The sequence below is a fragment of the Prinia subflava genome, chromosome 14, assembly GCF_021018805.1.
Source record: "Prinia subflava isolate CZ2003 ecotype Zambia chromosome 14, Cam_Psub_1.2, whole genome shotgun sequence".
Classification (NCBI taxonomy): domain Eukaryota; kingdom Metazoa; phylum Chordata; class Aves; order Passeriformes; family Cisticolidae; genus Prinia; species Prinia subflava.
Window position 1 is genome coordinate 19,244,526 of NC_086260.1, and position 20,009 is coordinate 19,264,534.

A 20,009-nucleotide genomic window follows, 5' to 3' on the forward strand; every position below is an offset into this window, starting at 1 on the left:
GGTATCCATTAGCATAAGCCCTTCTGTCTTTGAAAATATTTTTGTCACTGAAGTTTATGAGTCTGTTTTAGGTCTCTATGTTTGTTTAAACTACAGATCAGTAAATGGCTGAGATGTGTGCTACATTTCAGGGTTTCTCCATGGTACGTTGTGTGTATTGTTGTTCAGATCCCTGTGTGGTCCAGTCATGCCATATATTATGTCAACAAAATAGCTAACGACAAGCTCTTGCTTAATGAAGTGCTTTCATGGCACCTTATTGAGGAGGGAGGATCTTTTTTTCTGGCAGTTGGAAACCTTTTTGTAACAATATCTACTGTAATTTCTCCCTTGGAATCTACACAGAGTAAGTCATCTGTGCAGTAAACTTATGTCCTGGAAGCCTGAATTAATAACCTCTGGGTCAGCTTCACAAATTTCTCATTATTCCAAATACCTTTTCCTGTTGGCTAAGCCTTTTGTTGAAGATGACACTAAATTGGAGTGGTTATAGATGACTTATGACCTGGAAAAGGCTATTGGCAATACAATAACATTTTGTCACAGACTTAAAATGAAGCAAGCATGGAACTAAAAGACATTAAATGTAGTAATTATCCATGAAAATAACAATACAAACAGTAAATATGTTTATATTTTAATGAATGTTGTTTTAGCTTTGAGCCAGAGCCGACACATTCAAAACTGATGCATCTTTTTTTTTAAGGGAGTATATTATATTAGCACTAATCTTTATTTCTAAAATAAATATTTAAAGCCAATGGAGGATTTTCCTGCCAATCATAATTAACAAATTTATATAATATTTTTATGTTCAGCTCTTCTTCAATATAGACAAATGCAGTGGAATTTATATATAAGTATATCTTTTTTTTTTCCATTAAGAAGATAGTAACAAAAGTAAGAAAAAATGCTATTTGTCCTTAAAAATGTCATTGTATCCTGGTAACAAATTATGTAGGATCTCAGATAAATATCTGGTAGGGATGAGGCCTTCTTCATGTTTTTTGTTAGATGAGCATTTCAGATTAATTTGTGATTAAATGATACTGTGTTTTCTCTTGCTATTTTTAATTTATCCTTTACCAGAGAGACAGGAAGGAGCAGTGAAATAGGAAATTAGGATGTTTAGAGAGAGCTAAAAAATGTTTTTTAAACTGTTTAGATGGCTGAGAGGCCCCTGTTGTGTGATCTTCTGCTGAGCTGAGGGAAATGCACAAATACAAGATGTACTCAGTCTGGGCTGCCACTGTCTGCTGGGGACTTCCCTAGCTCACAGCAGATGTTTCATGCAAAGCCCATCTTACGAATATTTATTGGATTCTTCAGAGTCTTTGGGAGATGTTACCTCTCTTGCTTCTTGAACTTAAACTTCTAATGACTGTAAACAAGACAGAGCAGAAAACTGGATTGTGGGGTAGTTGATTCATAAAACTACCAGTTACTTATCCCATCCCCCAGATGGATTTCAAACTAGAAATTTGCCTCTGGTTGACTTAATTTGCGTGATCAGCTTTTCTAAAAGTGTTTATCTGTTTTAATTTAAAATAGACAAAATTGTTACATGAGCTAGAGCCGAAACATGGAAATGGTGGTAGTGTTTCTGAAAATCTCAGTAGTTTCTTGAGTTGCATTCACAGTCTCCCCATGTGCCTGGTTTGACCATAGCTCTGAAGCTGTGTTAGGATTCCAATAGCAACACAGTCCACAGCTCACCGAGTGTCCCAGTAAATTGTTCTGTGAGTATCTGAGAATTTAATATAGCGAAGAAATAGTTGTCCAGACTCCAGATAGTTTCATGATGTCGCTCTGACAAACTCAGTTTAGGTAATGTGTTCTTCTATTGCTGCTGTTATATTTACTGTTATTTGTTGGCCTGTCTTTGCTTAATGTGAAAAGTAGTTAGAAGTCGAAAACATAAAGAGATTGTTTTTGTATTTCATAAACTTAACTCTTGGGCTCTACCACTCATTTATTTGCACAAGTTCAATGGCAATAGTGTGCAGATGTTCATTTTACCCACGCAGGTATTTTTCAATATCCAGGTTCTTAACTTGCCCCTCTTTCCAAACTCCCTTGTCTCCCAGCTCTCTCCTAGGGCAAATATAAACTTGTATTTGATGTAAATCTGCCTCAGCTGGTTTATGTGGATTCTGAATTTCTGTATGTAGGACTCACAAGTGCTGAATGGAGTCAAGAAAAAGCTTAGTGTGTGACATGATTGTCTTTGTGTCCTTTTTTAAACTTTTTTCATACAATTGGTACAAAGCAAAATTGTGAATAATCAGAGAAGTGTAAGTGCATACTCTGTGATATTCTGTGAGATGTTTTTAAACACTTCAAACTTATTTTATGAATAAAATAGATGCCATTGTCCTTTCCCCCTTTACTCTAGAGACATGTGTTTCTTTTATTAAATTAACTCATCATCATGGTTTTGTTATTTCAACTGTGGACTTCACTGACCAAATTTCTGTATTGCTTGAGAGAGTCATTAATCATTTGAAGAGGATTTGTATATGTTCAGTTGCTCAACATCTCATCTCTCACGTTACCCCCAAATAAATTCAATAATGTTGCACGTGTTCTGCTTTCCTTTTTGTAGTCAATAATATTAATTTAACCTCCTGTGTGTTGGTGGGTGGTTGGAAGTAACTAAACAAAGATGGGATTGTAGTGAGCACCATGAAATTCTGTTCTGTTCTAATTCTTCACTATTTAATTATTTTGATTATCCCCTGTTGGTCTGCAAAAAATAAATCTGGTAAAGTGCATGTTTAATTCATCATTCAGGGCCCCGGTTAGTGTTCAGATGTTGACTGCTGGATACCAACTGCTTGTTACTTTCTGTATTTGTGGGAACAGTTATTAACCCCCAGCCCAGCACAAGGTTATAGATAGGCTGTCCTGTCCCTGAGCATGTCGTGCTGGGGAGGCTGCACAGCCCTTGCTGAGCACAGAGCAGCAATATATGCATGCTTTAGACTGAAGAGTCGGGGTTAAAGTTGCTTCTCATGGGAGACAGAGACGATGCAGAGCTAGAGAAATATTTTTTTTCTTCCTGCTTGGAAGTAGGAATGAGGCACTTAGGGCATATGATTGTAGAAAGGCACAGAGAAGTCACATAACATCTCCATTGATAATTAGAAGCAGCCTTGAGGTTGTCATCGACCTGAATGTGTCAGATGAGCTGAATATGCACAGAACGACACTGGTTTCACTTTAAAAGTTTTCATCTTATCTGTTTGTGAAATACTTTGCCTTTCTAACTCTATATCACGTTTTAAACTGTGTGGATGTTATTTTTTAACGTTCTGTATTGAACACCATTCACTGGTTACCTCGTGGTAAAATGAAAAACATCAGAATACATGAGTGCATTGATTTTGAAGCAAGTTTGCCATTTTGCTCTTCTCTTCTACAGAATTATTTTGCAAAAGTTGTTGATCCTGCTTGTTCATTAGCTTGGTATTAGCCATAGGGCTTTCAAGAGAAATGAAAAAATCCTGTGGTTCTAGCTAGTAATAAAAATGGTATTAAAATGAATTAAAATCTTGCAGGTTTTTTTTGCATCTGTAATGATACACATATGGTATAATTTGTTTAACAAGGTCTGGCTCATAAAACTGGTTTGGGGAATATTTAAGTTAGTGAAACTTAGTAGAAAGATATCCTGACAACCTGTTATAATGTTTTTTCTCAAAGTATTCTGCATCTGTGATTTGACCACACCTATATCAGTGGGATACTACTTCTAACCTAAAAATAAAATGAGGCATAGTGAAGGTTTTTAACATTCTGAAAATATTATGAATATAATCATGGCTTTCTGTGTAATGTTTTATCTTGGTTTTTCTAGTTTCAAAAAGGAGGATCAACCCTACTGCAGGATGGAAGTAATTGCAAACTTGATACAAGTGTGTTCAAAAATGTTTTAACATCCTCAAGCCTTCAGAAGTGCCTATTAGTCTTCTCTTGTTTTCCTTGATCTTGCACATTTTGTCCTTTTGGAGTGACAAGTTTTAGGCTAATTGCTGCTGCTTCCAAAGTATTGTTTAAATAAAGCCCAACAAACCTCTCATGTTTATTAGTGAGAAAATTGAGCCACTTCTAATGGTCTGTTTCTGAATTGGAAGCAGTAAGTGTAGAGCCCTTGTCCATGTCCATCAGGAATGGGAAGAAGCATCCTGAGCTGCCTGCAGAGCCCAGGAGCTCTGCTGTGCTGAGGCTAAGGTGGGGGAGCAGGAGGGAGCTGAGAGGGGCTGCCCCAGCCCCAGAAGTGTTCCTGTCCTGCTGCCACAGCAGTGTGTGTGCAAGAGATGCTAAACCTTAGCAATGGGCCACGCTGCCATACTGGCAGATTTGCCAGGTTGGGTTTTTGCCTTTTCACCCTTTCCCAGTGTTTGACAGTGACTGGGCTGCAGGCTTTGCCTGCTCATGGACTGGGCCACAGGCTCTCAGAGATCGGGGGTAATTTTGTGTGTTTGAAATGCTCAACCTCCACAAATGCCAAAGTCTACACTTATTGTGCTCTGGTTGCAAGATGATTCCCTTAAGTCATGAAAGCCTTGCTTGCCTTTAACGTTGCTCTAGAAATTTTCATTACATTTATTCCATGGTTTGCTGCATCTCTAGAATCATGATCCCCGGCTCTGAACTCACTCATTCATGCAACTGGAATCTTTTTAACCTGCACATACTGGGAGAAGGGAAAAATCATGATGTCACCAGAGTAGGGATTTGTTTTGATCTTTAACAGAAAGTATTCCTTGGAGGTTTCTTATGTGTGTATGAAAATGAACACACTGAATATTTGCTCTTCTAGACCCAACAAAAATGATAGATATCCAGTAAGGCTTGTCAAGGTGTCCAAAATATTAAACTAAAAGCCTGTTACATGAATGTTTTCTCCTTCCTTGTTTTATTTACTAGATTTTAGTGACCGAATAGTTTTTGTTCAGTCTTGTGACAGACAGACAGACAGACAGACAGACAGAAAAAGAAGAGACTCTTGAGAACTTTTGCATGTAAAAGTAAATATTTTTTAAGTTATTTATCTGTAAAGGAACAGGAGGCTTCATCTGAAACTTCTAACCTAAAATGATGCTTTTTAACTTTAATGGATGATTTAAAATAGCCTTCATAACTTTCTACATTCCGTCAATCAGTTAATCCTTACAAGTCTGAGACCTTGATGTCTTATCACTTTATTGCTATAATAGATTTTATGCTATAATGAAGTATCATTTATTTATCCTCTTTTATAGCAGTTTTAATAGGATAATCATATTGGGAAGGAATGTATAGCCTGGAGGAAGGTCATCTTAATTTGATTGTGTAGAACACAGATCAGTTGTTTTTTCAAGGATGCAAGTAATGTTTCTGTACTACTTCCATAATTAAAGCCGCACTGATAACAAATTTTAAATCCCAGGTGTTTTTTGAGCCTTGCTGCTGTATAAAGACATAAAAAAGAGGGAAAAAAGTGCTGGATGTTCCTACAGAGGAGTAAGGAGGAATCTTCAGAGAATACTTGGAAATTATAGATTGTCTTTTACAACAAGAGATGCTGTTTTCTCAAACATAAAAGCTTTTTAAAATTCAGAAGTTTTTATTGAATGAGACACTTTGCTTTTATGACCTTTTATACTTACTTGCTAAACAGACCAAGAATACAAGAGCTTTAATCATATGCTTGAAAATACAGATTCTCCTTACTGGACAACTGCCAGAAGAGATTTGTTTGAGCCTTAGAAACAGATATGCATTCAGATGTTTGCCACTTTAACTGGAGTACCAGAATGGGGACCACTGTCTCCGATGTGTTCTTAGTAGGACAGCCTCCCTCGGAGTGGATAACTTCCTCATTTTGCTTTTCACATACCGTGAGCCTTTTTGTTCTTGTTAGAGATGTCGCTTATTTTTCTGTCTTGAGAAAATGAACTTTTTTCTTTTTTGTTTAAACTCTGATGATAATAGTTATTTTGCTGCAACTGTTGTAGATGTTTCAAATATTGTGCATTTCTAACCATCTGTGTTATTTCATGGTACGTTTTGCTTTCCCCTTAATTTTCCATGTTATTTGCTGCTACTTAATTTTCTCTGATGCTCTAACATTTTGAGGCTCAATACAAATGCCATAAGCTTTCCTTAGTTTAATATCTTTCAGATACATTTAACTTTCTCTTTAGATGAGCTGCAAAGTTACAGATACACTGTGAAAATGGTTCTTGAGTAGTTAAGAATTATCAGTGTAATCCAAATATTGCTCTAATGCTGGCTCATTAGTGCAAATCATTTCCATTTACACCTTTCTGGTCCTCATTGCTCTGTGAATGAGACTATTTTTACTGTCTTAGTGAAAATAATTTCTATAGTTTGAAAAAAAAATACAGCAAACTAAACTTGTGGCTTCATTCTTTCATGCTGTTAAAACCCAAATTACTTCATTTTAAAATGCAATGATAAAACTGATACTTGTTTACTCTTTTTTGCCAAATACTCTCTAAGTTGCAAGGGCAGTTTGCATTATAATATATTTTTTAAGTTGAATAGTAAACATCTATGTTTAAATAAATATGCTGTTTACAGTGTTAACAGATACTTGATAAATACTTAGGCAGTGCATATCTGTGTACAGAATGATAAATGTAAAAGGCAATAGAGAACATCAGTCTCGTACCACACTTTGTAGAATACTGCAGTTATGTGAGTTATACTTTTCAGTACTGCATCTAAATTACTGAAGTTTTGTTTCAGACAAGTATCCATTGTTATCAAGGTGCTCATTTAGCTGAGACACTATGCCAAAATAAGTGGCTAGGCTGGAATAGAGAACTTTGAAGAAGTTTCCTTCTTACCTTACAGATCAGTTCTCGTCTCCAATCTACCCCTGTGGTTCTCGTTGCAGGCCACAAATTTTACACTTCCCTGTTTTTTCTATGATTTTGACAAAATTCATTTTTGTCATAATTAACATACATCTTTGGCAGCCGTCCTGAGCAATCACACAGCATGGGTTTTTATTGTGGCTGAAGGTAGCTTTTGTTTTAAAACAAATTTGCTTTTGCCTGTCAGCATGAATGATGCTGTAAAGGAATTTTGTGATCAGTCCTGTAACAGCCCCATAAGTCTCTGACTCCTGTGATTACAGGGTGTGGCAGAGCAGCACAGGGCTCTGCAGACTGCCAGTAATAGGATTATTTGGGGAGTCTCAGATATGGTCAGCTCCCTGTTGGGGCTGACCCAATGGTCCAATGCTTGTTCTGCTGGGCACCGATCCCTTTATATCGGCTTGGACTAGGAAAACTTTACAGGGATAAAACTGAAAACTGAGATTCCCATTTACCTTGTCTTATTTTTATGATACAGTGTGGGCTTTCAAAATGTCAGATCAAACATGCAGAATGATGCAGATACTGCAAAGGAATGTACAAGCGAAAACCCCCAATGTATTCAATTGAGCAAATCTAACTGCACAAAAGTCTAGAAGCTGATTTTTAGTTCTAATGATTCATGTGACAGCTGACAGGAAGGAGATTTCCTCACTCACCTGCAGGTCTCTAGGTAAGGTTGGAGTAAACTCATCTGTTGGACAAGTCACACTGGAGCTGAGTCTGCTCCTAACCTGGATAATTATCTTGTTATTTATTAGACTAATAACTTTCTGGTGAATTATATTGTGTGCACTCAGAACTCAACTAGTTAAGGTTATATCAAAGACTGACCTCCATTGACAAGATTAAATTGAAGTAATTTTCTCTAAGAGTGTAGGTAGAGTATTTGTGTTGTCAGCAAACAGGACTTTATCCTCTTTCCCTTGGGCTTTATCTCAAATGCAGTGTCAGAATACCAGATGGATTTACTTTATTATTTTTTCTTCAATTTTTAATATTCTTTCTATCACTTTTCAGCTGTCACACTCAATAATTTTCTTGGAAAGGAAGAGCCCAAAATAAGTCATTGTATAACAGCTCTGCTTAAATGCTAGTCTTTTTCAGTATTATTTTTGAGCTGCATACATTACCTCATCTTTAATCCTTATAACTTGCAGGACTGTCTTAAATACGCTATTTTTGTAGGTTTCTCACTTGCAAAAAAAACCTCAAAAAGCCCAAGCCAGTCCCCTCCCACTCCCTCCAGACCAAAGAGAAAAAAAGCCCAAACTAAACAGGAAAATATTAATAATCTGCAATAGCATAAGGCCTGCTTTATGCTACAATTTGCTTTTAAAAAACTCCCCAAGCATAAATCATATTGTTGTGTATACACTGGTAGAATTGAGAAGAGAAAATACAGACTTAGACCAATAAATCAATGAATACTAAATCAACTGAAGAAACAATCAGTCATAAATATCCTTAATTGTAAAATAAGTGGTGGTGGGTTTTTTCATTTGTGGTGTTTGTTTTTGTTGTTTTTGTTGTTGTTGTCTTGGTTTTTTTTTTTTTAATTAATAGCAGATTTTAGTAGTTGGCTAGCCTTGCCACTTACAGAACTTGATGAAGGAAGTTGTCTACTAATTAACTTCTTTGGAAAGGGAAATAATCCACTGAACAAAATGAAATAATGCTTTTTTAGAGTTGATTTCAAGTATATTCTGACATCCTTACTTGAAAGTTGTCCATTTTCCCTTTCATTTACAAAGTATTATAAAAGCCATTGGGAAATAAAATTTACATTCTTGAAATTACTCAGTCTGTATGTGAATTTCTGTAGAAGTTATTCCATGATATGTACCTTAAGTTCAGTTCAAGAACAATAGTATATTGCTTCATATTCTAGTACAGAATGCTTTATCCTCAAACATCGATTTATGTTTAAATATTATATTAATTTAATCTCAAATGGATATTAGGGCATGGACTCAAATTAATGTGATTATTCAAAGACAGTAAACTTTGGCCTCCTCCAGTTAGGAAGCATATTACAAATTGTTGCCAAGGGTTAAGGTATTTAAGGGGTTAAAAAGTAGTCTGTACTGTTTGTTGCTTTCAAAGCTTAGTAAAATTTCTGGTTAAACTAGGTCATAAAGATATCAGTAATTTTATCTAAATTGCTTTTGCTTATCTGGTTATAGTTCTGTACAAAATAGGCCAAATAGACTTCAGGAATCTTTAATAGGCAGACGATAATTTCTTATTCAAAATAAGTCACTACTAAGTTTATATGCCCATATTAAAGTATGCATAATTTACAAGGCCAGCTATGATATGCATTTCTAAAATTCAGTATAAAGCAAATAGTTTTAGGAAATGTCAGTCGGTACACATTGAGTACACATCTACAGCTGTAGTTAATACTCCTGTGAAGTAAAAACACTTTTAGTTTGTCAGGGACTAAGTTCAGCACTGACAGCAGTTCTTGATCTGGTGGAAATAAGCTAAACAGAGATCATAATTAAGTAATCATCCAGAAAAATATTTAAATTTAGAAAGCTTTGTATTAAAAATAGTACATACATTGTTTATGATTAGAGCTTTTCTTGGACTGCCCTTAATATTTTCAGGGCAGCCAGAGAACTGAAACAATATGGGATTTTCTTCAGATCTATTGATAAATCTGTTTTCACAAATGTACCTGTATGAAGAGTATAGAGGGGATCTGAGAGAGGATAAAAATTTCTTGTTCTACTCCTCTAGCTGGGGATGTTAATCAGTGGATTGATAGATGTATTAAACAATTCAAACTGAATTTTTGTGCTGAATGTGCATTCTGAATAGAGAATGTGGGTTTCTGTTGCAGTATGAATACTTCAATGCTGTGCTCATAAATGAGCGAGATGAAGAAGGGAACTATCTGGAGCTGGGGAAGGAGTTCATTCTGGTGCCCAACGACCACTTCAACAACTTGCCTGTGAACATCAGTCTGAGTGACGTCCAAGTACCCACCAATATGTACAATAAGGGTAAGGAAAGAGCTGCTTTATTTCATCATTCCGCTGGCCAAACAAAAGCACACCCTTGCTTAAAAATGAAGCTGTTGATTAACTGTGTATTATCTGTGTTTTCCTGTTGGCAATAATACTGAAATCTTCTATGGAAGAATGTTTTAAGTATGACAGTTCTGTAATGTCTTTTGTTTAGTGGCAATTTAGCATTTTAATGAAGTTAATGATTTGCATATGAGGCTTGCATGAGTTCTGCCACAGCGTATGGCAGAATATGTTTATTCTAGTGAATTATTTTCCAGAATCTTAAAATCATTTGAACAGAGCTTACATGGTCACCAGTTTTATACTATCTTTGCTGAGATCTAGAATTGTCTTTGAAAGATAGAGGATAGTTGGAGGGGAATACTTTATTAGATTTATGCTTTCAAACTTCTGAGACTATTTCTAGCAGTATGTGTGCTATTCTAGCTCTACACACAAACTCTGGTGTGAGTTTGCAGATAATATTTAGAAGGAATAATTTCTACTGTCCTATTTGATGTAGGTGCTGGATAGCACATTGTACTGCAAGCAGCAACATCAGGTATTAGATGTGATGGACTTTGGTCTAAAAATTTGGAATGTAAATTAACCTCAGATATATATTTACTCATTTTCTTTTTGCCACTTCCCTTTAATCAGACAGCAGAGTTTGTATTTTTGGAGTGCTTATGCAGCACCTATCTATTTATTTTTCTTAAGCCAGTAATAAAAGAAAAATCAAGAAGGAAAGCACAAATGTTTCCTAACAATATCTACAGTATACTTCTCATTGGTCTGTAGAAAGCTGCCTAATCTCATTATCTGCTTCCTCTTCTGTGTTTTAACTATACTAAAAACCTCTAAAAGAACATTAAGTGCTTTCCTCTTAATACATCTCAGGCTAGCAATTGGAGTAGTTCGTGCAAGGATATTGTGTAATAAGGCAAATAAGTTCAGATAAGTTGGTCTGCTAAGAGAAACAGTGGATATGGCAGCTTCTTTTCAAAGTTAGAATTCTGATTTGAGAATCCTGAGAAGCCAAAACTGCTACAATAAAGTCTTAAACTAGGGATGACAAATAAATCTTCTAGAGAGTATTAAAGGGTTGTGAAATGATTAAAGCAGGATATTTTGAAAAGACTTGGAAAACGCTTAAAGCTTCTAAAGATACCAAATGACTTTTTTGTGCGAGTGCTCATTTTTGTTTAATCAAGCCTGTCTATAAATTAATTAGATCCATAAGTACTAAGGAATATAGAGGTCAGGCAACTGTGCTTTTCTGGAGAAGGAAGTTATCCTGAGTAGTTAGTGAGAACAGTAGAACTAAAGAACCTTCAGCTATGTGATATGTGCTACTGCTATGTATTGAATGCATTTTATATGTTGATTGCTTCTAGTTAAAGGCCAAAGTCAAAAGGCTTGCTACATCTTGGCTTGGCCTTTCATACAGGGATTTTCTGTAGAGATCCCTGATGGAGTTCTGTGATGCTTCCTGTTTCTACTTTCTGTAATTCAGACCATCCAAAATTGTCACTTTATGCAGCTGCAGAAAAAACCCCATTTTTTAATAATTTGAATGTACTCTAACTGCAGAAATACAGTTTGATATTGGCATTATCGTTGCACATGGACATAATAATCTTGTTTGGAGCCTGTCAATATTTGGAAATGGCGTTCTTACCAAGAAGAGAACTATATACTTAATTTTTTTCTTGCCCAGTTTTATAATGCAGAGGGATGATAACAAGTTAATTTAATCCTAGCCTGAGGGTACAAGCAGTAGATATTGATAGGTTTACAACCAAGTGTCTTCAGAATACTATTTCTCTATAAAAGGCCTGTTGTTCATTTCCAGGTTCTGTTTTATTTTATTGAATTACTGGGGAGAACCACAGCCAGAACTTACAGTTGAAAACAGACAAGTGTGATCACTGAATAGTTAAACACAGGGCTCTTGAGTCTACGTAGAAAGAAAAGAACCCTATGTGTAGGGTAATTCTAAAGTTTTTCCTTAATTTGAGGTTTTTTAGTTGCACAGATATTGATAATTTGCAGTGGGTTCAGAGAAGATTCACAGGACTCATCAAAGAATCAGCAAATGAGACCACAGGAGCTCAGTTCATTTAGCTTATTCAAGAGATGATTAAAGGCTGTTATAAATGCCAGGACAATTTATTACCAAATTCAATTATTTGGTTTATTAAAAATTCAAATCACAAAATTTGGAATCAAATCACAGAATTTTAAGCAATAAAAAAACCCACACAAACAGCGACACTTACTTGACCGAGTTTCTCCCGGGAAAAAGAGAGCCAAGGGTGACCCATAGACATAGACCCTGGCAGTCTGAGTCTCTAGCTGGGTACACACCTTCACCCGTCCAGAGGCTCAACTTAAATACACTTTATTTCCCCCTTCGGCAGCACTCCTCACATTGTTTCTGCTAAGCACCAGCAATTAAGAGTGTTTACACTAGGCCCTGAAAAGAGTCCCTTGGTCCATTCAAATGCTAATGTCCAGAGTAAGTCCTTGCTTTGAGTAATTTAACCGCTGTAGAAGTGTGTGATGACTTTCCTGCACGTATGCAACTGATCAGAGTAAATCCTTGCTTTTGAGGCAGTTTTCACTGCACGTAGGCAGGGGTAGGTTGGTCAGTGTTCATTGTCTCATCAGTGTCTCGTGTTCTCACCTTCTATTTCTGGACCAGGGAGATCAGGAGAGGTGCTTTACAGAAGTCCGTGAAACACGCGGGTTGAGCATACACACATATCTTTATACAATATATTGCAGTTTCTAGCTTATAATCATTTATAGAACATGAATTAAATAACCCTATTTTTCACAAAGGCTTAATTAGCTGTTCTGTAGTTAACTCCTAATACCAGGCTCTATAATCTGGTTGCCAAAGATGTAAAAATCCCATTTTTACGGCTGAAATCGGGTTCAATTATTTTGCAAATTGCACAACTGGGCTCAGTTAAGCTTTGAGAAAAGGTTTGGCCTGGTCAGCTTCCATGGTCACAGTGATCCAGCCCACCTGTGGAATCACTGAAGTTCACAGTCCCCAAACTGGGCACTAAATGAGATTGGCCTAAAAATCTTAGCACATAAACATATTGCTATTCTTCATATATATTCTGGGTCTTTCAGCCTCTTCATAGAAGAATAAAAATATTGATGGCAACAACAGGATTAAATAATTCCCATTCTAAGGACACCTTCATGTTTGGCATCTGAAAATAGAGAGCAAAACCAAATTTCATTATATTAATAATGAAATAAAAAATGAAAATATGATAAATGTCGAATCTAAGATATTAAAATTTAACATGGAACATTTTGAAAAGGAAAATGAGAGCCAATAAAAAAGTCTGCCAACCTAATTTGTAAGCATACATTAGTGCCGTCTTGGAGTACAGAGTGCAGGCACTTAGTGTAATATAGAAGAAAAGGTAAACTAATGAATTTAACAAACAATCACAGCTTTGCATTTACAGTACTCTTGATCATAATTGTAAAATATAAAGAGCTGATCAGGTTATTGATGTGCTTTTATACTTTTCATTTCCCTCTTCTGCACACCCTCGTTCCCTGCTTTTGCCGTGTCTTAGAACGGTGTATTGGTTTGGCACAGCCTGGTTTTTGGCAGCAGGGGGGCCACAGTGGTGGCTCCTGTGAGGAGCTGCTGGAAGCTTTCACCATGTCCAGCAGAGCCAATAAATCCCTGATGGCTCTGAAGATGGACACGCTGCTGGCCAAGGCTGGGACAGTTAGAGAGAGTGGTAACACCTCTGTGATAACAGATTTAAGAAGAAAATCAAAACAAACTGGAGTTTTTTCCTAGTCAGAGAAGAGGAGGAGGTGAGAACATGTGAGGGAAACAACACAGAGACAACAAGGTCAGTGGAGAAGGAGGGGAGGAGCTGCTCCAGGCACCAGAGCTGAGATTCCTCTGCAGGCCGTGGTGAAGGGGCCTGCTGTGCTCCTGCAGCCCCCGGGGATCCACGGGGGATACAGAGATCCACCCACAGCCTGTGGGGATACACGGGGGATACAGAGATCCACCCACAGCCCCTGGGGATCCACGGGGGATGCAGAGATCCACCCACAGCCCCTGGGGATCCATGGGGATACAGAGATCCACCCACAGCCCCTGGGGATCCATGGGGATGCAGAGATCCACCCACAGCCCCTGGGGATCCACAGGGGATGCAGAGATCCACCCACAGCCCCTGGGGATCCACAGGGGATGCAGAGATCCACCCACAGCCCATAGGGGAGTTGCCCATGCTGGAGCAGATGGATGCCTGGAGGAGGCTGTGATTCAGTGGGAGACCCAATGGAGAGAGATGGGCCTTGCTTCCAGGCTGGAGCAGCCTGTCCTTGGAGGACTGCACCCTATGGAAAGAGAAACCCACATCACAGCAGTTTTGGGAGGACTCTCTAACTGTGGGGGGAATTCACGTTGCAGCAGGTAGACCTGCTGCTTGTGAGAGTGGACCCACACTGGAGAAGTTCACGGAGAACTGTCACCCATGGGAGGGACCCCACGGTCTCACAGAAGGACTCCTTTCCTGGAGCAGTGGAAGAAAATCTTGGTGATGAACTGACCCGAAAACCCCAGTGCCCTGTCTCCCTACATTGTTGGTGGGAAGGAGGTAGGGGCTGGGGTGAGAAAGTATTTTAAGGGCTTATTTTACTTCTCATTCTCCTCCTCTGATTCTGTTAGTAATAACTTTCACTTTGCAACCTTATGTTGAGCCTGTTTTGCCCTTGCAGTGTTTTCTCCTGGTCCTTATGTCAACTTCTGAACCCTTTGTTAAGTTTTTTTCGTCTCCTCTGCCCATCTGTGGCAGGGGAGGGTGAATGAGTGACTCTTGTGGGTGCCTGCTGTTGGGCCAGTGTCAAACTATGACAAATGGACAGTCATTAATGTTAAAAAATATAAATATTACTTGCCTTTGGAATAGAAAGCCTATGCAATTCAGAAAAGAAATATTTTGGTATTCCTATAATGTTCATACACTGAAGGAATTCAGGACAAAGAAAAGTGGGATAATTGTGCTTTACAGTTAAATGTGTTTACCTGTGTATCCATGGAGACCCATCATCTTTAGGACATTTTGCAGAAAAGCTGGCAATCCTTTTAAACTGCACAACATTCTCCTGGCCTCCTTCAATTTTCCTGAAACAGACTGCTCTTTATAATGTTTTGTTTTAGAAATGCTTAAGCATACTTTGGGAATCTAAATCTGTCACTACATTCTATTTCTTCTCTTTGAACGCAAAGTGTGCTCATTACCTATAGCCTCATTGCCCACAGCCACAGGATTTACAAGGCAGTCTCTTTTTAAACAATGAATAATTAATTAAGACATTTTGTGATAACTGTCTTAGCAAGCAGTAGCTCTTCCATCCACAGATTTGGCAATAATCAACTCTGTATAGATTTATGACAGAAAGCAGGGAAAAGGTTCTTAGTGAATTACTCATATAAAAATATTCATAGAGGAAAAAGAAGGGAAGAATGAAAGTATGTTTTTCATGTTAGAAGGAAAGTTTAATTTTTGGAAGTACAGAATCAATCTGGATCTGGTTTGGGCAATGCAAAGGCAGAGTCCAGGTGTACATAAGGCACTGTCTCATTCAGCTGCTGGGCTCTTTTATAAAAAAATTTACATGGGTTACATAGAGGCACAAAATGAGTTCTCATAGGTCTTCTTTTTTATGTCTTCCTATTAATTTAGAATGTAAATGACTTGGGATGTTCTGCTGTCTTGGACATATCTTGCATGTACACTTCCACAGCTACACATTCCTCAGATACTCAGATACAACTTTCTACATATCAATTAGTCTATTTTAAACAGCTATTGCAGAAGACATTAGTAATAATGAAACAATTATTACCAATTTTAAGTTTGTATGGTTTCAACATTTGATTTATTACTTTCTGAAATGACAGTATATTTAGAAGAATCTCAGAACGTGACATATAATTAAAAAGTAGCACTTGGAATGTGGGCTAGGCTATCTGGCAACCATCCATGGCAGTACAATTGCCACTGGGGAGAGTAAGGTTCTATAATGGATTTATGTACACAAGGAAATGGTAAAAGAAGACTCAAAACTGATCTTGCAGATGTTGACAGTGTATAAAAGAAAAATGGAGTAGCATTTTGCCTTTTGTTAGTGAGAATATAGGTAGCCAGGATCCCATAGTCTTTGTCCAAAGTATGTGCTGTATCTGAGATGAAGAACCTATTCTAGTTTTTGGTTTTTTTTCCTAAATCTGTCACCTCATATTTACCCCCACTTGTGGACAGCAATGACATATTTTCTGCTATTGAGTTTTCACTCAGCAGTTTTTCCATGGAAGAGGCTTATGAATACTTGGATAAAGGTGGCTTTCAGAGGAATGTAGATGAAAACCAAAGCCAGGGTGAGGGTCAGTGTGTCTTGGTGACACATGCTCAGGCAGTTCTAAGCTATGGCACCTGTTGAAAAGCAAAGCCTAGCACAGTACAGTACCAGAGGTGACACACAGTGGGCTCTCATCCACTTACAGTAGCTTTGCATAAAATTTAGGAGACACACAAGGAAATCCATTTTCTCAATATTAATGGAAAACAGCTCCTGATTTTGAGAATTTGTGGTTGGTCTTTGCTTATTTGACAAGATAGGCTTTATGTTTGGAGAAAGGGCAAGAGCCCAGTTTCTCTTCTTTTCCATGATTCAAAAATACCAAGATGCAAGCACTTCTTGCCTTTTAAACTCTGTTTCTCAGTGTAACAGTTTCTTTACAGTAAGAAATTTAGAACTAGAAAGACTTCTGTGCCTGAGAGCTTTTTCATGTATAAAATTATTTTCTAATCCCCTTACATTTCATAAAATCTTACAATATCTCTGCCTCTGCATTTGGTCTAGGATTGAGATTTTGGACTAAAATATTACACACCCAAAGACAACCTTTCTAAATGTCTTTAAAAATAAAAATACCTTGTAGAATGAGCAAGTTTGACTTTCCTCATTGGATATTTTGGCAGAAGTAGGGTAAGGGTGGCCATATGTGAATCCATCTAGCAGCCCTGGACAGTACCTCTGAGAAGTGGTGGAGAAGGCAAACGTGCCAGTAGAAGTAGATTGGGGAAAGGATCATTTCTCTGTTTGGATCAGATCAGATGCATCTTGAGAAGTGTTTGATTTTGCCGTAAAAAAATTCAGAAAATAACAAAGTAAAACAATTTATCTTGGCAATAGAAGGGAAAGTAGGCTTATATAAGTTGATTTAAAGTAAAGGGAGGTTTTTCCTTTGTGGTAATTTCTAGTTTACTGAATATATAATCTTGTTTTACTTGCTCAGTTTTATAATGGAGAAACACCTCCTAGAGCATAAACCTTCATCCCATTAACACAGCTGACAGTGCAATTAAGTGAATTTTACAGCTTTGCAAGACTTAGTTATCCACTAAATTTTTTGTACTTATTAAAAGTCATTGAGCAGAGTCCAAACTTAACTGCTGGATAAAACCCCCAGATTTTCCAATTTTAAATACTCTTAATTAACTTAAGTATATTTTTGTTTTCATCACTAGTGAATGTCTGAGGAAAAGACATATGTATAAAGATATATATGAAAGTATATATATTTATATCAGTGTCTATATGTGTATATATATCTCTTCTACGTGGTGGAGAGTAGTGCAGTCTGTTCTTAACACTGAAGGATGTTGACATATATGTGTGATTCACTGAAGTATTGCAGGAAATATTATGGACACAAGAGATTTTGTGAGCATGGTTCTGCAACTAAGTTGTCAAGTCCTGCATCAGAAGAATTTTAATTTAAGCTATAGTATGAGGTTAATATCTCTATTTTCCTGCCCATGCAGAGGTAGTCAGATCACAGTTCTGCACTGCCTTCTGTTTGTACAGCACACAGACCACTTCTGAGAGGCAGGAATATATTGTAACCAGTATTTTAGTGCTTGCCTGTTTTCCCAGAGTTTGTTTCCGGTGAGATTCCATTGTATAGCCCGAGGCACAGCTTCTCACTTTAAGCTCTGTGACTATTGAAGCATTTCAGAGCTGGTTCAGCAGTTTGGTCTGCTCAGCACAGCCCTAAGTGCCACTGTCACACACAGAGTTACATTTTCATGATCCTGAAATTCAACACGTTCTCAACTACTGTGCTCCTTGTGGGGAGATTGAAGCTTGTGCTACAGAATTCTGTGGAACTGACATCTGTATCTTTTAGCTTGGGCTTTTTGCCATTTACTCCTAGTAAAGCCTTGGGGTGAATATCACATGAACTCTTAAATGTCATTCAGAGGTGCACACACAGCAGCACCATGCTGGTACAAATGAATAACTTGTTCTGAACAGACTCAGTTTTGGAAATTTTTCTTCTCAGGTTGATTTACAGTGATGTCTGTTCAAATTAGTTTGAACATGGAAACGTCCACTCCTGCCACAGAATTTTGTGAAAAGAATTGATTGCTGTCTTTGAAGGGCCCAAGGTGAAATGTTGATTGGTGTGTGGAAAAGTGAGATGTAGCGGGTAATGCACAAAAGGACCATATTAACTTGTGAAGTCTACAATAATAACTATATTTCATCCATGGCTTTCTTGGTATCTTCTTGCTTTCCCTTGTTGCACCAGCTGAATTGAAATACCAGTGTCTGGGCATGTGCAGAGGGTTATTCATGTGCATTTTCTCCTTTTAGAAACCTGATATCGACAGCTGCCTCACCTAAAAGGCATTAGGCTCTGCTTCAGGGAGGATGTGTGCTCTCTGCAGGGAGAAGAAAATCTGTTAGAATCAATTAGTGAATCTAATAATGATACGTCAAAATAAAGAATAAAATTTCCCCAAAAGTGCCGGGTCTGGAAAGTTACTCTCCAGCTTTCATTATACTGGAGAATGGAGCTTGTACTAATGAAGTGTGTTTCAGTTTTTTCCTTATATGAATACATTTTAAACTCAGGAAGTTAGGTGAACTTTTAGCCCAGTGCGTACACTGATTTCTTTTTAATGTTGACATGAGTTATACTGAATACATTTCTCATTATTTACCTGCAACTATTTCTGACATTTCATCATGTCTATCACTATAAAAGAGTGAATTTTCACATCCTTTCTTCCATCTAGCAAGTTATATTTCATGGTACTGCCATGTGATTTAGAATTACATTTTGAAAATATAGTTGAAAATGTAATGTGAAAAAACACAGTCATGTTTTTGTGAATTATGTAATTAAATCTTTATTCCCTACTCTAATGTATTTGAGAGGGGAGCAACTGAATATTATGACTTAAATATAATTGTAATTGATGTCCAAAGACCTCTCCTTGATAGGAGTTCCCTCTTTCCTGCCCCTTACATTAGACTGTGATCTGTGCATTCTGCTGGTTGCAGTTTTGGCAGTAGGGAGGATTTTTCTTATCAGATTGGCTGTGTTTGGCAAATACCTGTCAGCAGCCCAGTGGTTGGCTAGTTTATAAAATCTCTGCTATCATGAACTGCCAGGTGCCTCAGTAAATTAATTCTGCATTTTGACATTGTCAGGCCTGGTTCTCTGTTAAGTTAGGAAATACATGTAAATTATAGGAAAGATCTTTTTTTAAGGCAGCTGAAGGACAGTTTGTGCATGGTCAGGTGAAAAATTATTTTCTCTAAAAGCTTTTTACTATTGATATTAAAAGAAGAAAAAACCAAAAACCACCCCAAAACAAACAAACAACCCCCAAACAAACAAAAAACCAACCAACCAACCAACAAAAACACCAAAAACAAAGCCCAGAAGCAAAATATTCCACTGGATTACAGATTGTCAGGTATCTATCCAGATATATTTAGATAATGAAGTAGAAGCCTTAGTGCAAGATATTGCTTTGTCTTTAGTGACAGAGTAGACAGAATCAAGACAAAATAAAATTTGATGATCAATTATACAGTCTGAAGTTAATCTGCTGCATTGAAAACTAAAAGCAATAATTTTAGCATAATAATAATTTTAGCATAGAGAGGTATGTCTTAACTCTCTTTTGTCTGTTCTCATCCTGATACTGTGATAGAGCTGCTGTTGTGGAGT

At 37.3% G+C, this 20,009-nt stretch overlaps 1 protein-coding gene across 1 annotated transcript in view; it reads left to right on the forward strand.

Moving 5' to 3' along the window:
* CACNA2D3 (calcium voltage-gated channel auxiliary subunit alpha2delta 3) overlaps positions 1–20,009 on the forward strand; it is a 406,564-nt gene that overhangs the window by 151,563 nt on the left and 234,992 nt on the right. Inside the window, exon 5 of the mRNA XM_063411460.1 lies at positions 9,745–9,907. Within this exon, the coding sequence (XP_063267530.1) occupies positions 9,745–9,907 (163 nt within the window). The remainder of the gene's footprint in view (positions 1–9,744; positions 9,908–20,009) is intronic.